This window comes from Nerophis lumbriciformis, linkage group LG23 (genome assembly GCF_033978685.3).
Source record: "Nerophis lumbriciformis linkage group LG23, RoL_Nlum_v2.1, whole genome shotgun sequence".
In the NCBI taxonomy this organism is placed as follows: Eukaryota; Metazoa; Chordata; class Actinopteri; order Syngnathiformes; family Syngnathidae; genus Nerophis; species Nerophis lumbriciformis.
In genome coordinates, this window is record NC_084570.2 from 12,860,057 (window position 1) to 12,885,323 (window position 25,267).

Below are 25,267 nucleotides of genomic sequence, written 5' to 3' on the forward strand. Positions count from 1 at the left end.
TGGATGGGAAGTGTTGGTTGTCATCTAGGATGTCTCTGTCCATTGCTGCATTCATCTTTCCCTCTATCCTGACTTGTTTCCCAGTTCCTGCCACTGAAAAACAACCCCACAGCATGATGCTGCCACCACCATGCTTCACTGTAGGGATGGTATTGGCCTGGTGATGAGCGGTGCCTGGTTTCCTTCAAACATGATGTCTGGCATTCACACCAAAGAGTTCAATCTTTGTCTCATCAGACCAGATAATTTTGTTTTTCATGGTCTGAGAGTCTTTCAGGTGCATTTTGGCAAACCTTTTATGAAGAAATGGCTTCTGACTGGACATTCTACCATACAGGCCTGCAGAGATGGTTGTCCTTCTGGAAGGTTCTCCTCTCTCCACACAGGAATGCTGTAGCTCTGACAGAGTGACCATGGGGTTCTTGGTCACCTCCCTGACTAGACTAAGATGAATGCAGCAATGTACAGAGACATCCTGGATGAAAACCAACACTTCCCATCCAATCTGATGGGGCTTGAGAGGTGCTGCAAAGAGGAATGGGCAAAACTGCACAAAAGATAGGTGTGCCAAGCTTGTGGCATCGTATTCAAAAAGACTTGAGGCTGTAATTGCTACCAAAGGTGCATCAACAAAGTATTGAGTAAGGGTCTGAATACTTACATACATGTGATGTTTTTAGTTTCCAATTTTTAATACATTTGCAAGTTAAAAAACAAAACAAAAACCACACTGTCATGGGGTATTGTGTGGATAATTTTAAAGACAAATATGAATTTATTCCATTTTGGAATAAGGCTGTAACATAACAAAATGTAGAAAAAGTAAAGCACTGTAAATATTTTCCAGATGCAGTGTAATAGCAGTCTCTTAACGGACTATTTTGCTTTAAGTTGTACGCACAAATTTGAGTTACAAGCATCCCCGCCATTGGTTGGCGAATGCCACAGTGATCTGACCAAAACATGTGGTCTTACTCGCTAGCTTATTAGCGTATAGCTAGAGATTGACAAATTTTGTTTTCCAACCATAGGAAGGAAGAGAGTGAGTGTGAAGGACCGTGCAGAGAAGACGAAGGGGATGATGTTCACTGAATTAAAGACAGAAATCATCAAGAATGCGATCAAGGGTGTCGAGCGTATCACTGCAAGTCTGCACTAGGGGTGCACCCAAAAATCTATTTACCGTATTTTTCGGAGTATAAGTCGCTCCGGAGTATAAGTCGCACCGGCCGAAAATGCATAATAAAGAAGGAAAAAAACATATATAAGTCGCACTGGAGTATAAGTCGCATTTTTGGGGGAAATTTATTTGATAAAAGCCAACACCAAGAATAGACATTTGAAAGGCAATTTAAAATAAATAAAGAATAGTGAACAACAGGCTGAATAAGTGTACGTTATATGAGGCATAATTAACCAACTGAGAACGTGCCTGGTATGTTAACGTAACATATTATGGTAAGAGTCATTCAAATAACTATAACATATAGAACATGCTATACGTTTACCAAACAATCTGTCACTCCTAATCGCTAAATCCCATGAAATCTTATACGTCTAGTCTCTTACATGAATGAGCTAAATAATATTATTTGATATTTTACGGTAATGTGTTAATAATTTCACACATAAGTCGCTCCTGAGTATAAGTCGCACCCCCGGCCAAACTATGAAAAAAACTGCGACTTGTAGTCCGAAAAATATGGTACATCTGAATCGCGATTCTTATTCATTGTCATTCTAAATTGATTCAATATTTTCAAAAATCTATTTATTTATAAGACAATTTTAGGCTATCTCCATGCAACCAGAAGGAGCTTTTCTAACCTACAACCTGTTTTTAAGAAAAAGTTTATATATAATTAATATGCCAAATAATAAATTGTGAGAATTGGTTCTGAATCACATCTACACCCCAGGAATATTGTTCTTGAAATAATATCTGAACGGCAGGTATTTATCCATGAAAATATGGAAAAGCTGCTGATTGTGTGTTTGACAGAGACGCAGCTGGAAGGAAACACCGTAGAAGACTACAAAGGTAAATGCTGTACATTATTATTATTATGACATCACTACAAAAAACTACAGTAGTTGTTAGTATTGCTTTCTATTGTACTTTTCTTATACAATATTTCTTATCCAAAAGTTTGTTCTTAATTTTAAAAGGCTGTATGTAAAATGGTGGCATTTTGTGGGGGCCAAGCAGCAATTAAATTGATTTGATTTCAGTGGGAAATGTAGATTTAAGATACAATTGAGTTGCTCTTGTATACATTATAGTGGTGTGATTTGTTTTCTGTTGCGAGCACACTGAGCCCCAGCTATCTGAATGAGGTCACCTTCCCCAGACCACTTTAGGGGACATGCTACAAAAAGTCCTATTTATTTACCGTATTTTTCGGAGTATAAGTCGCACCGGAGTATAAGTCGCACCTGCCGAAAATGCATAATAAAGAAGGAAAAAAACATATATAAATCGCACTGGAGCCCGGCCAAACTATGAAAAAAACCTGCGACTTATAGTCCGAAAAATACGGTAGTTAAAAAAGGCTAAAACAATTTTGCGTCAACTTTGTGTTAGAGATGCTTAAATTGGACCAGTTTTGCATGCTAATTAAAAAAACAAAAAGTGGTTGATTTGTTCATGGGCCTCAAAAAATGAGTTACAGGTTGCAAATGGACCCTGTACCAACGTTGTGTTATATTCAGTGTCGTGCAGTGCCAGTCACTAGCACAACAATAAACATCAATCATAACTACAAGCTTTATGATTTGTTTCAAAGGCAAATTGTTCATTGCTATTGTTGTGATTGATGATGTTTAGCATGTGGCTAATTAAACATAGTGCACCTTATTTGGGTTCCAGTTAGTGAAAGACCTCAAGAAAGTCAGAAATGTTGCTAAATGTAAATGAAATACGCTGCAAACCAGGGTTGCTCTTCCTTATATGCAGAGCACACGCTGTGTTTAGGCTTCTGCGATCCGTAGGGGGCCGTGTTTTGCGTTAAGTGCATGTAAAATATCAATTAATGAATGACGAGGCGTGTTTTAATGAAATTGTACTGCAAAAGTAGTCCTAGCCCCTTCCTGCTAAAATATATTGGCAATTTCCCCAAGGATTTTCATTGACTTTCGGGCGTGCAGGGTTAGTGCTTTCAGTTCCTGTCTACGGGGCTAAGGCTTCTGGGTAATGTATATAAACATGTTTGCAGTGCAAAATGAGTAAAACATCAATGTGGTATTTGTTTTTGTAGCAGTACTGTGATTTCTTTTTTTTTTTTTTTTGCAGTGAAGGTTGTAAGGAACATTTAAATAATTGATGGCAAATGTATAATATCCCAAGTTCATTCAGTGTTATTGGAACACAATAGAATAGATGTGTATCGCCATTTACACATGCACAACAGTACGGGAACATTGTCATTCTTCCTAAATCAGTTTCTACAAAAAGTTGAATAGCATTGTAAGAAAAGGGAACAAAGTACAAATAAATAAGTTGCTTTAACAACTAAGTGAATTAAAATAAACTGTACCTGAGGTTATTGCACACGTTACTGGGAGAGAGAGAAAAAAACCAACCTCAAAACATTGCAACTTTTGCCACAACTTTCTGAAAAGGCTGCCACAAATTCAAAACCGACTTTCGGTACCTGCTGTTGTGCATCTGAGATCCACATGAGTCCCGAAAATGTGAAATCAAACCGTGGAGACATTGCAGGAATATTTATAAAACAATCTTGCCTTCCTTTGTACTTCTTCCAAACAAGCCATGTGGAATATGCCTAATTTGTGACATTTTTCACGATATATGGTAGAAATTTACCCAAAGTGCTTTGCGTGAGTCCGCCTTTGTAATCCACACTGCAGCCAACAAGTTCCTTCTTCTTCGCTATCCTCTTGTTGTGGGGCAGACTGGCTCGTACATGCACATGCATCCTCTGCTGTAGCCATTTCTAATACAAAGTAGTTTTAAGTTGGAACGTATATCTGTCAGTAGACTCCATATAGAAGTGCTAAAAACTACACCATGACTGGCGGGGAGAAAGCATGTAAATAAGACTGCCCACAAAACAGCGCATCTTGAAGAGACAAAACGTACTTTTTGCAATCTTTTGACCAAAAAACACAATTACATGTTATATAAACCAGTGTTTTTCAACCTTTTTTGAGCCAAGGCACATTTTTTGCGTTGAAAAATCCAGAGGCACACCACCAGCAGAAATCATTAAAAAACGAAACCCAGTTAACAATAAAAAGTCGTCGTCGCAATTGTTGGATATGACTTTAAACCATAACCAAGCATCACTATAGCTCTTGTCTCAAAGTAGGTGTACTGTCACCACCTGTCACATCACGCCGTGACTTATTTGGAGTTTCTTGCTGTTTTCCTGTGTGTAGTGTTTTAGTTCTTGTCTTGCACTCCTATTTTGGTGGCTTTTTCTCTTTTTTTTTGGTATTTTCCTGTAGCAGTTTCATGTCTTCCTTTGAGCGATATTTCCAACATCTACTTTGTTTTTATCCTTCTTCGTGGGGACAGTCGATTGTCATGTCATGTTCGTTGTACATTGTGGACGCCATATTTGCTCCACAGTAAGTCTTTGCTGTCGTCCAGCATTCTGTTTTCGTTGACTTTGTAGCCAGTTCAGTTTAAGTTTTTGTTCTGCATAGCCTTCCCTAAGCTTCAATGCTTTTTCATAGGGGCACTTACCTTTTGTTTAAGCATTAAATACCGTTTTACCTGTACGCTGCCTCCCGCTGTTTCCGACATCTACAAAGCAATTAGCTACCGGCTGCCACCTACTGATATGGAAGAGTATTACACGGTTACTCTGCCGAGCTCTAGACAGCACCGACACTCAACAACAACACATCATTTGCAGACTATAATTACTGGTTTGCAAAAAATATTTTTTACTAGAGATGTCCGTTAATATCGGGCTGCCGATATTATCCGCCGATAAATGCTTTAAAATGTAATATCGGAAATTATCGGTATTGTTTTTTTATTTTATTTTTATTTTTTATTAAATCAACATAAAAAACACAATATACACTTACAATTAGTGCACCAACTCAAAAAACGTCCCTCACCCATTTACACTCATTCACACAAAAGGGTTGTTACGTTCTGTTATTAATATTCTGGTTCCTACATTATATATCAATACAGTCTGCACACGTGCTGCTGGTCCACTAATAGTACTAACCTTTAACAGTTAATTTTACTCATTTTCATTCATTACTAGTTTCTATGTAACTGTTTTTATATTGTTTTACTTTCTTTTTTATTCAAGAAACTGTTTTGAATTTATTTATCTTATTTTATTTAATAAATTTTTTTAAAAAGGACGTTATCTTCACCATACCTGGTTGTCCAAATTAGGCATAATAATGTGTTAATTCCACGACTGTATATATCGGTATCGGTAATTAAGAGTTGGACAATATCGGAATATCGGTTATCTGCAAAAAAGCCATTATCGGACATCCCTATTTTTTACCCCAAATAGGTGGTTGAAAAACACTTATATATACCACAAGGAAGCGTTTTAAAGATAGCAAAAAAATCACAATATGACTCCTTTTAATGCTGCAACATCACAAAAATTGATTGGTAAAATTATTTTTGCACTAGAAAAAAAAATATTCATTTGAATTTGTTTAGCACAAACCATGCAGCAGCTAGTATACAAATAGTTTGACATGAACGAAACGATGTGGCGGGGGGAAACATGTTAATTCACAAAATTCTGCTCAGGACCCTGATGTAGCCCTGCTGTGAAGTACTGGGACAGGATGCACGGCGTGTCCGGCAGAGGATGCAGTGCGCGTCTTGGACGCGACGCTGCGCTCTCCGCTCTGCGCTCGGAGAGCCAAGCGCCACCCCGCCCCTTCCCTCCATCTCCACCTCAACCACAGACACGACAGAGGACATTTCCCCGCGTCTTTGCGCTCAGATCCGCGGCTCTCCGTCTTTCTTCCCCTCCCTCCCCCACCACCACCACCTCCTCCTCCGCCGCCGCCAGGTTCAGAAAGCGGCACACCGGCAGCCCCCGCGAGGCGCGCGCTGCGCTCATCCCCGCCGCGTGACGGTCCCCCCCGTCGCACCGAACCGGGAGAAGAGTGTCGGCCCTGGAAGCTGGATGAATTATCGGAGAGTTGTGGACAAGTGCGAGAAGAAAGCTGAGGCGTCGGATCAGCCGCGTCGACGACACTCAAGCCGGAGTTGTGGGCGACAATGGAGGGGACGTCCATGTGTGTTCCGCTGCTGCTTCTACTCTTGCAATGTAAGTCCAACTATTTTCTCACAACTTACCGCCACACGTCGTGTCTGTGCCCCCACGCACACGTCACTGATGATTTATTACACGTTTGCGCCGTGAAGGACGCAGACTAGGTAGGACGCAGACTAGGTCGGCTTCCTACAAGTTGGACTTGGCCGGACGCCACCCGAGGGTGTGGGCGGCTTGGCGGTGCATGAGTGCATATGTGCACGAGTCCACCGGTTGGATCACTACCAAGGGCTCCAAGCTGCTATTGGAACATATTGCAAAGTGTGTGTGTGTGTGTGTGTGTGTGTGTGTGTGTGTGTGTGTGTGTGTGTGTGTGTGTGTGTGTGTGTGTGTGTGTGTGTGTGTGTGTGTGTGTGTGTGTGTGTGTGTGTGTGTGTGTGTGTGTGTGTGTGTGAGAAAACATGCACACAAGGGTCGACAGTGTGAGCGTTGGCACTGCAAGGAGACAAGTGGCATCCTGACATGGATGTGATGAGACAGTGCGAGTGAGTGACGCACGTTTTACTCTGGTCCCCATTTTGCCACCTGTCTAGTCAAGGGGTTACGAGGTGTGTGTGTGTTTCTACCCTTCTTGAGGCATCAACAAGGAAAAGTAGCTTCCATATGAGGAATGAGGACCGGTGAACAAGTTAGGACATAAATCATGGTCCCAATACGGAAAACCATTGCATCTAATAGAGAATGTCTCATTTGCACCCCTGGTGGTGACATCTATCAAAATTAGGGTAGGCCTAAAAACATACTTGCCAACCTTGAGACCTCCGAATTCGGGAGATGGGGGGGGGGGGGGCGGTAGCGGGGGTGTACATTGTAGCGTCCTGGAAGAGTTAGTGCTGCAAGGGGTCCTGGGTATTTGTTCTGTTGTGTTTATGTTGTGTTACGGTGCGGACCTTCTCCTGAAATGTGTTTGTCATTCTTGTTTGGTGTGGGTTCACAGTGTGGCGCAAATTTGTAACAGTGTTAAAGTTGTTTATAGGGCCACCCTCAGTGTGACCTGTATGGCTGTTGATCAAGTATGCTTTGCATTCACTTATGTGTGTGTGTAAAAGCCGTATTTATGATGTGACTGGGCCGGCATGCTGTTTGTTTGGAGGAAAAGCGGACGTGACGACAGGTTCTAGAGGACGCTAATGGCAGTGCCTTTAAGGCTCGCCCCCGATATTGGTGTCCGGGTGGAAATCGGGAGAATGGTTGCCCCGGGAGATTTTCGGGAGGGGCACTGAAATTCGGGAGCCTCCCGGGAAAATCGGGAGGGTTGGCAAGTATGCCTAAAAAGAAGGGATTTTTCAAATTGACTGTGTCGGTTTTTAAAAGTGCTCCCCCTCTGGTCAACGTAGGAAATAACAAATGTGTGTAAAACATTTTTAAGTGCTCCCCCTAAATAAATATGTATAGAGACATACTGTAATAACTTGAAGTAAATAATGAAGATTAAAAACAAATTACAAACAAAAAATAACTAAAAGCAGTATTTTTTTCACAATATGTCGACTTTTTTCTTATACAATTGGGAACTTCTCATTATCTTTCTGTTTCTGTAATATTCCAATATTTTCTTGTAAAATGATTACTTTTTACTGCAAAATGGTGACATTTGTCATATAAAATTCTGACTTGTATCACAATATTGCTAATTTTTTGTTGTAAAATTGTGACAATTTTTGTGACAAATTATGAAAATTTTGCCAAGTAAAATTCCGAATATTATCATAACATTGCCAACATTTTAAACTTTTCTTATACAATTGTGACTTTTGGCAAGTAAAATTATGACTTTTTATAAAATTGCCAGAATGTTATGCTATTTCTTATTATTGAGTAAAATTACGACTTTCATGCACAAATGTTCCGTTTTTCTTGTAAAATTTTGACTTGCGCTGAGTAAAATTACGACTTTTATTATAATACTGCCAAAAAGTTTTTCTTGTGAAATTGTGACCTTTTTCTTGTTAAATTCCAACTCATTTTTTACGACAGTTTTTTTTAAATATTTGCATAGTATGTATATATTATTAATGTTGTAAATACAAATCTTTATATATCTAGAAATGGTGGTCCTAAAGAGGTAGGCATTATTCAGAGGTCTAAAGGTCTCAAGAAATTAACGTGTGTGTGTGTGTGTGTGTGTGTGTGTGTGTGCGTGCGTGCGTGCGTTCGTGCGTGCGTGTGTGTGTGTGCGTGTGTGCGTGTGTGCGTGTGTGTGTGTGTGTGTGTGTGTGTGTGTCTGTCTGTCTGTCTGTCTGTTTACTGTCAGTCATCCTTCACCACCAAGGCTCTAGCTGCTGATGTCTGTACGGACTCTTGGCGCAAGGTTGTATTGTTGCAAAAAAAAAAAAAAAAAAAGTCCAGCAGGAAGCGTTTTTAGGGTGGGTCCATGTGTCTCTCCCCCCTCCGTCTGACGCACACATTTACACAGTGGGACAGCTGTTGCTCGCGGGGTTACAGAGGCGCTTTGTTCCACCGGAGACACTCTCTCCTTGCCCTCGCCCGTTATCTCTCCCACCCAGCCAGGCCGTAGGCTTCCTGTGTGGGGGTCCACCTCCCTCCCCTCTTCCCCTGCCAGGTGAAGAAGTGCCTTGCTCGCTGGTGCGCCGCGTTTCCGACCGTCGCTAATCAACACTCTTGTAATGAGGCTAAAGCTGCGTGCCAAGCGGCGAGCGTGCCATCTTTCTGTTTTTCCCGCCCAGGCGGCGGGAGGGCGGCTGTCTCTGGGTGAGTCAGAGCTGTCGCAGTGTTCGCTGGACGTTCACGCCAAGCACAGGGTGTGCGTGTTTGACGCCTGCGGAGGTGCCGGCCTACCTGCTGCCACCTGTTGTCCCCGGGCCAGACCATACTTGCCAACCTTGAGACCTCCGAATTCGAGAGATTGGGGGTTACGGGGGGCGGGGTTTGGTGGTAGCGGGGGGGGTGTATATTGTAGCCTCCTGGAAGAGTTAGTGCTGCAGGGGATTCTGGGTATTTGTTCTGTTGTGTTTATGTTGTGTTACGGTGCGGATGTTCTCCCGAAATGTGTTTATCATTCTTGTTTGGTGTGGGTTCACAGTGTGGCGCATATTTGTAACAGTGTTAAAGTTGTTTATACGGCCACCTTCAGTGTGACCTGTATGGCTATTAATCAAGTATGCCTTGCAGTCACTCGTGTGTGTAAAAACCGCTTATATTATGAGACTGAGTCGGCACGCTGTTTGAATGGAGGAAAAGCGAACGTGACGACAGGTTGTAGAGGACGCTAAAGACAGCGTCTTTAAGGCACGCCCCCAATACTGATGTCCGGGTGGAAATCGGGAGAAATACGGGAGAATGGTTGCCCCGGGAGATTTTCGGGAGGGGCACTGAAATTCGGGAGTCTCCCGGGAAAATCGGGAGGGTTGGAAATTATGGGCCAGACCATGGTAAACACATTTATGCAAAGTAGGATTACTTTTAAATAATCAAATATTTAAATAATTTGAGTGTAAAAAACTGTTTCAACCTTCTAAATATGTGGTTTAGAAGTCACCTTTACACTTGTTTCACCCAATATAGCAGTCTTGAGTTTGTTCTACTGTATATTGCAGTATTCACCGGTATTTATCGCTATATTTACTCTATTTATACCTACATTGTCCTTTCCACCCTTACACTTTCCATCATTGTAACTGAGCTACTGTGTTGAACACTTTCCCTTGTGGATCATTAAAGTTTGTTTAAGTCTAACCCGAAGGAGCCTTTGCTATGGCCTTCACCCGGTCACTACAACATGGCCACTACTTTTTCACTACCTAGGTCATTCCTGTAAGTGAGAACTGCGCTTTGATGTGCTGAAATATACCTGACAAAAGTTGGTCAACTTGAAAGTCGCAGCTATACAACCACGAGTCGTGTTGTTGGCATTCCGTGTTGTTAGCATTGCGTGTAGCCCCAAAGGCTAACCAATGTCAGGTGGAACTGATGATGAAGTACATCAACAGAGTTCACCTCTACTTAGCATTGCCTGGATGGATACCGATAGCAGTCTTGTTAGCATGAAGTGTCACGCCGGTACTGGTACGTCTTCTGACATCGCTCACGCCAAAGTCTTGCCGGGGGGGATGTGTTATTGATGAGGCAGGAGTCAAAGATGAGGTGCATCAAAAAGTTGGTCAACTTGATTGTTGCGGCGAAGATACAGTCGCACCAAGATTAGTCGCCTGTTGTTGTTAACGGTGGTCACCCTTCATCCGGAACACAAGTCCTGCTTGGTGAAAGTCCACAACACAATAACAGAAAATAAGACAAATACTGCAGTGTGATACATATAAGACATTAAGGATGCAATGATAAGAAAATGTTATTGTGACGAACATTGTCATGCTATTGTTAAAAGTGCTCAAAAAGAACTGAAATATATCTTATAATAGTTTTTATTTCTATTACACTTGCAACTAGAGATGTCCGATATTATCGGCCAATAAATGCTTTAAAATGTAATATCGAAAATTATCGGTATCGGTTTCAAAAAGTAAAATTTATGACTTTTTAAAACGCCGCTGTGTACACAGACGTAGGGAGAAGTACAGAGCGCCAATAAACCTTAAAGGCACTGCCTTTGCGTGCCGGCCCAATCACATAATATCTACGGCTTTTCACACACACAAGATAATGCAATGCATACATAGTCAACAGCCATACAGGTCACACTGAGGCTGGCCGTATAAACAACTTTAACATGCGCCACACTGTGAACCCACACCAAACAAGAATGACAAACACTTTTCGGGAGAACATCCGCACCGTAACACAACATAAACACAACAGAACAAATACCCAGAACCCCTTGTAGCACTAACTCTTCCGGGACACTACAATATACACCCCCCGCTACCCCCCAACCCCGCCCACCTCAACCCCGCCCCGCCCACCTCAACCTCCTCATGCTCTCTCAGGTAGAGCATGTCCCAAATTCCAAGCTGCAGTTTTGAGGCATGTTAAAAAAAATTCTGCACTTTGTGAATTCAATAATAAATATGGCAGTGCCATGTTGGCATTTTTTTCCATAACTTGAGTTGATTTATTTTGGAAAACCTTGTTACATTGTTTAATGCATCCATCGGGGCATCACAACAAAATTAGGCATAATAATGTGTTAATTCCACGACTGTATATATCGGTATCGGTTGATATCGGAATCGGTAATTAAGAGTTGGACAATATCGGAATATCGGATATCGGCAAAAAAGCCATTATCGGACATCTCTAGTTAAAAGGTGCATTAACTAAAAACTTTACTAAAAAGAGAAGTTTTCCAAATGTTTCTTTAAAGTTTCAACACAGTCAAGATCACGGAGGGACTGGTGCAAATTGTTCCAGAGTCTGGGAGCTATAATCTGGAATGCCAGGTCTCCACGGGTTTTAAAACAAGTTTTTGGGGTCTTTAGAAGACCCTGGCCTGAAGATCGGAGGCTGCGCCCCAAAAAGTAGGGGCATAGCAAGTCAATCAATCAATCAATGTTTATTTATATAGCCCTAAATCACAAGTGTCTCAAAGGGCTGCACAAGCCACAACGACATCCTCGGTTCAGATCCCACATGAGGGCAAGGAAAAACTCAACCCAGTGGGATGACAACGAGAAACCTTAGAGAGGACCGCAGATGTCTAGGGAGACCGGTGCAATGAACGTTGAGTGGGTCTAGCATAATATTGTGAAAGTCCAGTCCATAGTGGATCTAACATAATAGTGAGAGTCCAGTCCATAGTGGATCTAACATAATAGTGAGAGTCCAGTCCATAGTGGATCTAACATAATAGTGAGAGTCCAGTCCATAGTGGATCTAACATAATAGTGAGAGTCCAGTCCATAGTGGATCTAACATAATAGTGAGAGTCCAGTTCATAGTGGATCTAACATAATAGTGTGAGAGTCCAGTCCATAGTGAATCTAACATAATAGTGAGAGTCCAGTCCACAGTGGATCTAACATAATAGTGAGAGTCCAGTCCATAGTGGATCTAACATAATAGTGTGAGAGTCCAGTCCATAGTGAATCTAACATAATAGTGTGAGAGTCCAGTCCATAGTGGATCTAACATAATAGTGAGAGTCCAGTCCATAGTGGATCTAACATAATAGTGAGAGTCCAGTCCATAGTGGATCTAACATAATAGTGAGAGTCCAGTCCATAGTGGGGCCAGCAGGAGACCATCCCGAGCAGAGACAGGTCAGCAGCGCAGAGATGTCCCCAACCGAAGCACAGGCGAGCGGTCCACCCCGGGTCCCGACTCTGGACAGCCAGCACTTCATCCATGGCCAAGTCAGTGATGTACTGAGGGGTCCACCATGCAACACACGGAATGTCAGGACTAAAATTTTAAACTCAATGCGGAATTTAACTGGAAGCCAATGAAGACTGGCTTCGCACCGGTCAAAAGTCTGGCAGCCGCATTTTGTACAGTCTGAAGTCTCTTTTCGTTGTTGAAAAAAGTGCAAATTAATAGTTTTTTTTTTAATTTAATGCGCAATATAGTGAAGTTGTAATATTTGAAGTGCGATATGGCGAGGGGCGACCGTAGAGCTAGGACTCTTGTTTCACTGCGCCAGCTGTAGCGCCGCGTTAGCATGGCGCTAAATGAAGAGGCCATGTGTTGGTCGTCCGCTCCGACGCCTTCGCGGCTAATTCGCAGCGCCGAAGCTGACGAGCGTTTTGTCGCCGCGGCAAAGCGTCACCGACGGGCGCGCACGGACTCTCTGGACGCCGTCTTGTCAAAAAGAGGCCCTTCGACATGGCGGCGGGCCGGGTCCCTCCGTGTGACAGGAGCTGCTCCCATTCGCCGTCTTCGTGTCCGAGAGGATCTCCCTCGCCTTCAATCCACCCCTCCTCCCCCGCCCTCGCTCCCTCAAGTCGTGTCATCTCCTCTCAGGGCCGCTCGCCTCTCCTTTGTGCTTCATCCCCGTCCTGCTTTAATCTCATTGTATCTCCCTCCCTCCTGCGCGTCATCCTTCAGCGAGACAATGTTTCTCTGAGGGCGTTAGTGCTGCGTGAGTCGTGGCTACAATCCTAATCCTTTTACACGTCCGCCGCTTGCACGGCGAGGGGGGGAGAGAGAGCGTCCGGGGAGGGAGAGTGTGCACTTTTAATTCACTTAATTGAAAGTTTGACAAGCGAGGGTGCTGCGAATTGAGCCGTGTAGCAAAGTGTTTTAAAGCCCGCGTTTCCCACGTGATTATCATGTAGCAGCACCAATATGAAAAACAGGGCTGGCTTCCTGTGACTTTGCTTCCTGGCCTTTGTCTCCGTGCTCAATTGCAGCGAGCAATTCCCAAACAATACTCAGGAAGTAGCTCAGCAAACCGGACAAAGTTCTCCAAACTAGAACGGGGTGTGCAGAAGCGCTTGGAAAAGAGTAAACGTGACATAGGGGTCTATACCACCATCTTCACTAGGGGCGGGATTCTTTTACGCACCTCACCATTCGATTCCATACTCGACTCAGCACCATTCTGGGTTCAAACCGATTCTCGCAATGTATTATTTGGTACAATAACTATAATGAAACAGGTTGCAGCAAGGGTGTCCAAACTTCTTCCACCAAGGGCCACATACTGAAAAGTTTAACTATTCAGTACAAAAAAGAGCTGACAAAGTATAAGATTAAAGGACTAGATTTTAGTTGGGTTTTTTTAACCAAAACCTAGTGAAATTATCTGTCAATGCAGTAGTGTTGTCCCGATACCAATATTTTGGTACCGGTACCAAAATTATTTCGATACTTTTCGGTACTTTTCTAAATATAGGGGACCACAAAAAATGGCATTATTGGCTTTATTTTAACAAAAAATCTTAGCGTACATTAAACATATGTTTCTTATTGCAGTTAAGTCCTTAAATAAAATAAATAAATAAACTTGTCTTTTAGTAGTAAGTAAGCAAACAAAGGCTCATAATTTAGTCTGCTGACATATGCAGTAACATATTGTGTCTTTTATCATTCTATCATTTTGTCAAAATTATTAAGGACAAGTGGTGGAAATTAATTATTAATCTACTTGTTCATTTACTGTTAATATCTGCTTACTTTCTCTTTTAACATGTTATATCTAAACTTCTGTTAAAATGTAATAATCACTTATTCTTCTGTTGTTTACTTTACATTAGTTTTGGATGATACCACAAATTTGACCCAATTGTACCGAATATGATTCAATAGTATCCTGGTACTATACTAATACCGGTATACCGCACAACCCTACAATTCAGCGAGTTAATTTTACTTGATAAGACGTCCTAAACTATGATTTGTATATCCAGAAATTAGTAGGACTTTTAAGATGGAAATAAGTATTTTATTCTGAAACAAGCACTATTGCACTTGCAATTTTTAAACCAAGCATCCTCAGGATGTTGCAGAATCTTTTAACAAGATTTTCCATGAGGGAAAACCTAAATATCTTATTTGAATATTTATTTTCTCCATTTTAACAGGGCAGCTGTGGCTATGAAAGTAGCTTACCACCACCAGGTGTGAATGAATGATGGGTTCTACATGTAAAGCGACTTTGGGTACTTAGAAAAGCGCTATACAAATCCCAGGTATTATTATTATTATTATTATTATTATTTTTAACTAGAAAAGGGGTTCTTAACCTTTTTGACCTCAAGGCTCAACCTTTCCACTACAAGTGGGCTCGGATCCCACTCAAATATTAAAAATAATCCTACTCTTGTTTTTAATCATAGTCAATATTTATATCTTACTATAGTTTATAAGGGTAAACTTTGTAAAATGATATGAAAGCATGTGTTAATCACAAATGTTATTAATATCAAGGCTTAGGTCAGGCTGATTACAAAAAAAAATACTAGACAAATGTACAGCAAAAGAAGGGAAATTTACATACGACTAAGCAGTGCTAAAATAAATCATACTAAATGAATAATAAATTATATATATTTTCCTTAAATAAACTGTCGATAAAATTTAATTGCAAATGAAAATACAGTTTCACCACTTAAGTCATAATTTTTGCGCTTAAGAAACTTCTCTCCAGACTTCTTATGTTTGTTTGACATTGTCATTACTGCCACACGTGGTGGAAAAGTGTATTACAACTGCATAGTGTCACAGCCAATACGGACCCCAGCTGAGAAACAGATATTTTTAGCGGGCCTTAGCCCTATGGTTAAGAAACACTGAACTAGAATACACATAATATAATTATTCATGCTAAAATTAAGATTATGATTTAAAGTCAATGACGAAAAATTAGGGATGTAACAGTATCAAATCTCAGGGTATGATATTATTAATTTTCCTGAGGGAACTCTTCTGAAGGAATCAATAAAGTACTATCTATCTATCTATCTATTGCGATATGTGCAACAACAAAAAAAGCTTGGTAAAAATGCCATTGTGAGTAAAATGAATGTTTAAGATAAACATTTGGTGATTACCTCCGTGTGGTGAGATGTGACTGGCTGGCTCTGTGTTCCCATGGAAACGCTCGTGAGAAAGTATTGCTTTGCAGAACTTTCTTACCTCTGCCAAAGAGGTTATGTTTTGGCCAAACTTTGTTAGTTTGTTAGCAACATAACTCGAAACAGTTCTGCATGGATTTTGATGACATTCTTCAGGAAATGTCCAAAAAGCAATTTCTCTCATCGACTACAAACACACTTTATTTCCTGCTTGCGGCGTGCCACGCCCCCACCATGGCGCTGTGTGCAAAAGATTCTGGAAGATTTATTTCCAGACTCTGCCAACACTAAAGGGAAGGAAAAAAACGACACACCCAAGTTTTTGTTTCATACCATCAGGCGTCACGGTATTATTGTGAAGACGTAGAAACCAGAATACTACAATACCCTTGCACTCCTGCTAAAAATAACTAAATAGCTCTTAAAAATTGGGAAATAAAAAAAATAATACCATTTTAAATCTTGGCACGTGGCAGATTTGCAATGTGGGTGGCATTTTCATACATATTCATTTTGTTAAACAAAATGCTACAAAGAGATATATTATATTTAAAGACAAAACTTAGTGTCATCTTTGTATTACAGGTGACAAAGTACACTGTTATTATAAGTTATTACAGGGGTGCCCAAAGTACTGGCCGTAGCTCGAGTTTTGTTGACTGGTATAACATACCGTATTTTTCGGACTATAAGTCGCAGTTTTTTTCATAGTTTGGCCGGGGGTGCGACTTATACTCAGGAGCGACTTATGTGTGAAATTATTAACACATTATCGTAAAATATCAAATAATATTATTTAGCTCATTCACGTAAGAGACTAGACGTATAAGATTTCATGGGATTTAGTGATTAGGAGTGACAGATTGTTTGGTAAACATATAGCATGTTCTATATGTTATAGTTATTTGAATGACTCTTACCATAATATGTTACGTTAACATACCAGGCACGTTCTCAGTTGGTTATTTATGCGTCATATAACGTACACTTATTCAGCCTGTTGTTCACTATTCTTTCTTTATTTTAAATTGCCTTTCAAATGTCTATTCTTGGTGTTGGGTTTTATCAAATAAATTTCCCCCAAAAATGCGACTTATACTCCAGTGCGACTTATATATGTTTTTTTCCTTCTTTATTATGCATTTTGGCCGGTGCGACTTATACTCCGAAAAATACGGTAAATAGCTCTTAAAAATTGGTAAATAAAAAAAATAATACCATTTTAAATCTTGGCACGTGGCAGATCATTTGCAATGTGGGTGGCATTTTCATACATATTCATTTTGTTAAAAAAATGCTACAAAGAGATATATCATGTTTAAAGACACAACTTAGTGTCATCTTTGTGTTACAGGTGACAAAGTATACTGTTATTATGAGTTATTACAGGGGTGCCCAAAGTGCGGGCCGTAGCTCGAGTTTTGTTGACTGGTACAATATAGTCGGGGGGGGGGGGAACTAAAAAAATGGCAAAAAGACATTATGTAAGGGGAAAAACTGATATTTTTTATCATAACTAATAATAGGAATACACTTTGAAACACCGCTGGCACTAAGTTGTGTCAATAATATCTGTTTTGGGTTTTTTTCCAAAATAGAAATGGCCTCAGCATGCTTTGATTTCTCCATGTTGGTGCACCCCAGTTATTAGAATCAACATTTCTGTTTTTGTTTCTCATTAAATCACGTCATTTTGCTTTTTTTCCCCCTTACGTTTTCTTACTGTTGTGTTTTTTCTTAAATTTGTCCAGGGCCAAAAAAACTGGAGCTGCGGGCCGCAAATATCCCCCGGGCCACATTTTGGACACCCCTGGGTTAGACGTTAGAAAAGCTTCTTCTGGTTGCATGGAGATGGCCTTGAGCAACTTGAGCGTATCACTGCTAGTCTGCAACATACTGAAGCCAAATTAGTCGATAACACCAGCCAGGCATGTTAAAATGATACCTAAATGGCAGGCTGTAAAAATAGGGAAAAGCTGCTGATGGTGTGTTTGACGGAGAAGGAGATATATCGTAAAAATCCACTCTACAAACAAATGCTGTACATTATTTCATAAAACTACTGTAGTTCTTTGCAGTACATTTCTATTGTATTGTTTTTATACAATATTTCTTTTTAAAAGGCATGTTACATGTTGAAACTGTGCTGTCTTGCAAAGGCCAAACATTTATTTCAATGAACATTGATTGGAGATCCAAATGTTTTGAGTTCCATCACAGAACCAATTAAGCTTGTAAAATGAGGTACTACAGACTTAAAAGCTTTTTATTTTATTTATTTTGTCTGCATCTCGTCTATACGCCTCGAGGGACATCCTCTTGAAAAATTGACACATCTTTGCTGTTTTTCAGAGGCTTTGAGAAGCTTTAATGCTAAGTAAGTTCTCTGGAGGCTTATTTCATATTAATGTATTTCTAAAAAAAACTAAAAAAAAACTGCATGGCTTCTCCTTAATTTGCTGACCTACGGGAGAGCAGCTTTCGCGCAGCGGCACTTTAGCGCTTTCTCCCTCAGGTGACCTTCACCCGCATTCAACCCGTGAACCCGACCGTAATCAGACTGATAAGCCAATCGGCATGCGGGGAAGTCACCGGCCGATTCCTTTTCCTGTGGGGATGCGAGGTATCAGTGACACGCAGGAAGCAAACACAGACGTGTTGGCGGCCAAGCCCATGCTAAAGGCCGCGCTTCACATCAGGTTAATCTGGACAAGCTGCCGCAGAGCTTTGCGAGGTGTTTGCCGCCCTTATCCTAACCTGCGCTTAAGGGGACATACGGCCATGCTGCTCCTTAACCCAGCGGGATTAAAGTGGAGGAGACAATAATCCTCCCCGTGCATCTTCCCATGAAGCATTCTGCTCGTGCAACATGGCGCACATTACCTCATTCACCTTGCCCCCTAATGGACGACAAGCAATATTGCTCTCCTTGTTAACTCTCCTTGTTCTCCTCCCCAGGTTGCCCCTCCCTTCCTGTCACCGTATCCACCAACAAAGCCCGAGTGGAGGTGCACGAGTTTTCAGGTGAGGCCCAAAAAAATAAATACAAAAGCATCCAGGCCCTTTTTATGAGTTGATGCATCCTTGACAGTGAAGGCTTTAAATAGAACCAGATGTTTTTTTCAAGTGGGACTGGCGCCATAAATATCCCATTTTGGTTTTTTTTCTTAGATGCAGAGCTGTCCTGCATGTTCCGCACAGAGAGGGACCAGAACCCGCGCATCGAGTGGAAGAAGAGGGGGAAAGATGTGTCTTTTGTCTACTTTGACGGACAGTTCCGAGGTGAGAAAACACCACTATGGGGGGTAATTAGTGTCTTTATTACGAAAGCTTTTTTTTTTCTTTCAGTTTGTCAAAATACAAAATTCAGTGCAAAATAATTCAAAGCTCAAAACTCACCTCATTGGCTGGTTCTGACACGGGATCGATTGCATCAGTCTTAATTTACCAGAAGTGATTTTGAGTTTTGAAACACAGAATTTTTATACACTAAATTTATTTAATTTTATAATAATTTTATTTATTTAAACTGAATTTTAAAACACTGAATTTTGATACTCTGAATTTCTTTGCGCTGAATTTTTTTACACTGATTTTGAAACACTTTTTTACACTGACTTTGAAATACTTAATTTTCAACACTGAATTTTAGAACACTAATTTCTTCACACTGAATTATAATTTTTTTTACACTGAATTTCATAACACTGTTTTGGTTTTTTTACACTGAATTTTAAAACACAGAAGGACAAGCGATAAAAAATGGATGGATGGGTGGATACATTTTTTGGAGACTGAATTTTTTTTACACTGAACTTTAAAACACTGAATTTTGATACTCTGAATTTTTTACACTGATTTTGTAACACTTACTTTTTTACACTGAATTTAAAATACTTAATTTTTTACACTGAATTTTAAAACACTAATTTCTTTACACTGAATTTTTATACACTGAATTAGAATTTTTTTACACTGAATTTCATAACTTTTTTTTTTTACACTGAATTTTAAAGCACTGAATTTTTATGCATTTTTTTAAACACTGAATTTAATTTTAAAACACAGAAGGACAAGCGGTAAAAAAATGGAAGGGTTGATGGGTGGATACATTTTTTGGACACGGAATATTTTTACACTGAACTTTAAAACACTGAATTTTGATACTCTGAATTTCTTTGCACTGCATTTTTTACACTGATTGTGAAACACTTACTTTTTTACACTGAATTTTAAAACACTAATTTCTTTACACTGAATTTTTATACACTGAATTAGAATTTTTTTTTTGCACAGAGTTTTTTTACACTGAATTTCATAACTTTTTTTTACACTGAATTTTAGAGCACTGAATTTTTATGCATTTTTTTAAACACTGAATTTTAAAACACAGAAGGAGATGGATGGATGGGTGGATGAATTTTTTGGACACTGAATTTTTTTACAATGAACTTTTAAACACTGAATTTTAAAACACAGAAGGACAAGCGGTAAAAAATGGATGGATGGGTGGATGAATTTTTGGGAAACTGAATTTTTTCACTGAACTTTTATGCACTGAATTTCATAACACTGAAATTGTATACACTGAATTTCATAACACAGATATTTTTACACTGAATGGGACAAGCGGTAGAAAATGGATGAATTTGTTTACACTGATTTTTTTTGCACTGAATTTTTTTTGACTGAATTTTCATACACTGATCTTAAAACACTGATTTTTTTTCTACACTGAATTTTAAAACACTACATTTTTTACACTGAATTTTTTTTAACTGAATTTTTTTACACTGACGTTTCTTACTCTGCATTTTTAAACTAAATTTTTCTGCACTAATTTGTAGTGAATTTTTATACACCGATTTTATTACACAGAATTTTTCTGCACTGAATTTTAAAACACTGTTGTTTTTTTACACTGAATTTTTCAGCGCTGATTTTTTTTACACTGAATTTTTCTGCACTAAATTCTTTACATGGAATTTATTTACACCGATTTTAAAACCCTGAATTTTAAAACTGAATTTTTCTGCATTTTTTTTTTTTACACACATTTTCTGCACTGAATTTTAAAACAGATTTTTTTACACTAAATTTTAAAACACTGATTTTTTTTATTTTTATAAACTGAATGGTTTTACATTGAATCCTTATACATACACATTTTGCTTAAAAATTTGTATTCAATGAAATTGTCAGCATAATTCAGTAGCATGAATTCAGTGTTCAAAAAAAGCTTTCCTAATAAAGACACAAATTAACCCCCATACGCCACATTTGTTTTAATCAGCTTGCCGCTGCTGTCCCTGCTGGGAGGAGTTCGGCGCTCCCATAATGGGAGTGATGTTTCAAGCGGCGTCTGTGTGTGTCAGTGGTGCCAAGGCGTAAAATCTCCTAGCCTTGATCCATCTTCATTAAGGTTAAAGGACGTGGTTTTAATGTGCGATATAAATAATGAATCATAGCCTTCACCTGGCCGCAGTCGAATGCAGTTTAACCGGAGAGTTTTTACGCCGTCCAGCCTGCTAATTCCCTGACATCAGGTCCATGTATGTTTCCTCGTGATACAGCCTAGGGTTGTCTAACTAACCTTCAAGTCGATACCAGCATGCAAAAATCACATTGATACAAGGACTGGCCTAAAATCGATATTGTTATATTGCAGCTACCTACGATAACAAAACACAACACAATATATTATTTGGAATATAAAAGATTATAGAACCACTTCAAAACTGTTTAAAAGAGCGCCTAATTTAGCTGCTGACATATGCAGTAACGTATTATTAATGCACTTGCTATTTTACTGTCAATATCTGGTTACCTTCTGTTGTAACCTGGTTTTGTTTACACAACATGTAATAAATACTTCTGTTGTTTGGATACGCTACATTAGTTTTGGGCGATACTACAAATTTGAATATCGATCCAATACCAAGAAGTAGTTACAGGGGCAGTATTGGTCATATCAAAAATGTTACTAATTAAAATGTTCAGGGTCATCAAATGATTACTGTATATTTTTTTATCTCAATTGGCGGTGTAATATTGTCAATTGCATGTTTATTTCCTACACCACCTCTGATTTACATTTCTTGATTGTTGCCCTTAAAGTCCACGGACTTATTTCCTTAGTTTGTAAACAAAAACAACAAAAGTTTTTTTTTATTATAATAAAAAACTTCGATTGAACTACGCATCTACCAGGATACCACACCTGATACTATACTTGGTATCGTTACTGTCGACATCTGTATCGATCCGCCCACCTCTGTTAACATTTGAAAGCTCGAGCTTAGCCGTTAACGGTAAGCATATCCTTCTTGTAAGAAACATAATTAATTTTCCGCCATGGAGGTGAGGTTTACTGTCTGAGAAGTTGCTTTGCACTGAGGAGGGTTGTTAGCCGCTAGCTGGAATGCTACATTGCGTTGAGGACGTGTTTGTGCGCTTGTCGCTGTCAAATTTACAGAACACAAATAGAATGTGTCATCAACATGCATCATCACGATATAACTATAGGATTAAAAGCTCTATCATTGGCCATATTGATAATCACTAATCGATACCAGCTTTTTTTAGTATCGTTAGCACCGATTACTGCTGTATAACATTTTCTCCGGAGCGGGCTGTGTCAATTCTTTTTTTTTTAATTTTTATTTAATCACAAAAGAGTGAAATATTTTTATAATTATTTAAATCAGATTAATCACACTTTGGAATTTGGATTAATTATGATTAATCACAAGTGATTACTAACTTGCATAATTAAACATTTGCTTGAGAAAAGACCCCGATATTTGTACACAAATGCAATTTTATTGCCATTATGAATGCATGGTATTTATTTGCCCAAAACTTGGTAACAGTTTTACCTAAAGTTCTTTCAGGCTGTATTTTGGAGTGAAATGTGACAGCGAGCACACCAGTTAGTCTCCTCACTCATTTTTGAACTAACTTATACATCGATCTGATCACTGACAGTATAGCCGTTAAGGTAAAAGAGCTTGCACGGTTAAAATAAATAGCATGATTACTCTTATTGTGTACATGATTAATCATTAATCATATGAATTAAACCGTTAACTTTGACAGCTTTAATAAAAACACAAACATTGTCATTAAATATTTCTCTAGCCTTTTTATTTCATTACAAATGAGACGATATTGGAAGAATATTAATATCAATATTGTTTGTTTTATAAACTTAAACGCTCCATGCCGTTGCTCTTCTTTTAAGAATGTAAAATAGTTATTTATGAGCACAGTAATGTTTTGAAATACTGGGAGGTTATAAGCCACCACTGTTTTTCTAATGTCGTTACCTCATGTCAGCGGATAATGCAGTTTCAATTATGTGCAAAACGTATTCAAGTACAGTCATCTTAAAAACTTGACAGTTTGAAACAGTTTTCAATAGGAAGTTAAATTAAAAGTACACTGTTCTGATTTGAAATTCATAGATATATTAGTATTGACGACTGAAATTCTGATATCATGACAACACTAACAACTGAATCTTACTTTTTCAACACGTCCTTGCTCTCAGGTCCGTTCGAGGGGCGGGCGAGCATCGAGGGAGCCACAGTGAAGTTGCGCCGGGTGACCCAGGAGGACGCCGGCGAGTACCGCTGCGAGATCAGCGCTCCTCTGGATTCTGTCAATTTGGGCGAGACCAACGTCACACTCCGGGTCTTAGGTAGGACCACATGACTGCATAGCCTCTTCAACATCCAATCTCACTGTCAAATATGCCGACGACACCACGGTGCTTGGGCTCATCAGTAATAATGATGAGACAGCATACAATGCAGAGGTCCAACAGCTGGCTTCATGGTGTGCTAACAATAACTCTGTTCTTAACACTAACAAAACCAAATAACCAATTGTAGACTTCCGCAGGAAAGGGAAGAACAAACACCTTCCACTTTTAATTGATAACAATCTCGTAGAAAGGGTCAAGCATTTCATATTCTTAGGGGTGAACATAACAGAAGATCAATGCTGGAACATTAACACTGCTTCTACAGTCGGAAAGGCCCAAGAACGTCTTTTTTTTTTTGAGGAAAATAAAATGCGCAAACATTCCGCAGAAAACAATGGTCAACTTTTACAACTGTGCCATCAGCAGTGTCCTCACTTACGGATATTTAGTGTGGTTTGCTAGCAGCACTAAAGCGAACCAACAGGCCCTCCAGCGAGTGGTTAATGCGGCAGGGAAAATTACAAGGACGATACTCCCAGAGATGAGTGCCATGTACACAACTCGCTGTCTAAAGCGAGTACACAACATCCTGAAGGACAGATACCACCCAGCACATGGCCTCTTCAACCTGCTACCCTCTGGAAGGAGGTATAGATCGATACGCGCCAGGACCACCAGAATGTCTCACAGTCTGTATCCCCAGGCTGTGAGACTGCTAAATGAACAGCCTGCCCCTTTGCTGCCCCGGACCATCTTATTACCTCACTCTTCACCATCTCAATAATTGTGCTCTGGACATTGCATTGCTGCAACATCAACGTAACACCCATCAGACATCTGACTGTTCCCACCCCCACGTCCCTCTTATCGCGACCTTCCTGACAATGCTAAAATGCTAAAATGAAAACTATTGTCAACCTGCACATCAATGCAGTTTCTACGCCGCTGGACAAAGCTCAAACAAAATCTCGTTGTTCATGTATGACTTAAGTGTTATTATGACAATGACAATAAAGGAATTGATTGACCGACCGAGGATCTAAATATGAAATGTGAAGCGGTACCTCGGCTTTTACATTTTCCGTACTTTACTGTGTCTTCATGATAAAATTAAAGGAAAAAAATGACGAGGTAATATATTAACTGATATATTAACTGTGCAGTTTGTCTTACACTTCTGAGTCATTTTCCACTATGCATTCACAGTTTGTCCTCGGTGTGTTGTCGTAGTCAGGAAGTAGTCTTTGCCATCAAGTTGAATTTCACACCAGCTGTTCATCTTAGTTGTAATTTGGATTTCAAGTTTGGAGGTGTTGACATTGCCATGCCATGTAAAATCGCGTATGCTAATCAGTAGCATGTAAATGGCATATACAATGTAAATTAGCGTCGAGCTAGAGCATTTAGAAAAGTGGAACCTTACGTGTGTTGGAGCGCTTTCTATCAGGCTTGCTTGCTTTGTTGACATGCGGAATTGTTACATGGGGTAGGGGTGCTCAAAATATGATTCACATCCATATCGCGATGTTTATTTATTCCAATTCTAAATCGATTTATCGTTTTAGAGAATCTATTTAAAATAAATTAATTATTTGCAAATTTTTTTTCTGTATTTATATTTAAGAATCGATTTTTGCATTAAAAACATCTAACAACTACCATTTATTTTAATATCACTATTAATATTATTTCTACTGTTGCTTTTATAATTTTTGGGTTTTCTTTTATGTAGTATAGTATTTAATAATTATTGTATTTGCTTTGTAAATGTCTAAGTATTGTAAAACTGCAATTTGGTTGGAGTTGCTCTATTTTCTTTTGATTGATTAACA

General features: G+C 39.5%; 1 protein-coding gene across 1 annotated transcript in view; it reads left to right on the top strand.

The window, feature by feature from the left end:
• The first annotated feature begins 5,486 nt into the window (after positions 1-5,486).
• jam2a (junctional adhesion molecule 2a) overlaps positions 5,487-25,267 on the top strand; it is a 36,455-nt gene continuing 16,674 nt past the window's right edge. The window contains 5 exon segments of the mRNA XM_072915873.1: positions 5,487-6,192; positions 6,195-6,290; positions 18,686-18,751; positions 18,899-19,009; positions 23,280-23,429. Coding sequence (XP_072771974.1) covers positions 5,823-6,192; positions 6,195-6,290; positions 18,686-18,751; positions 18,899-19,009; positions 23,280-23,429 — 793 coding nt within the window. The 5' untranslated portion in view covers positions 5,487-5,822.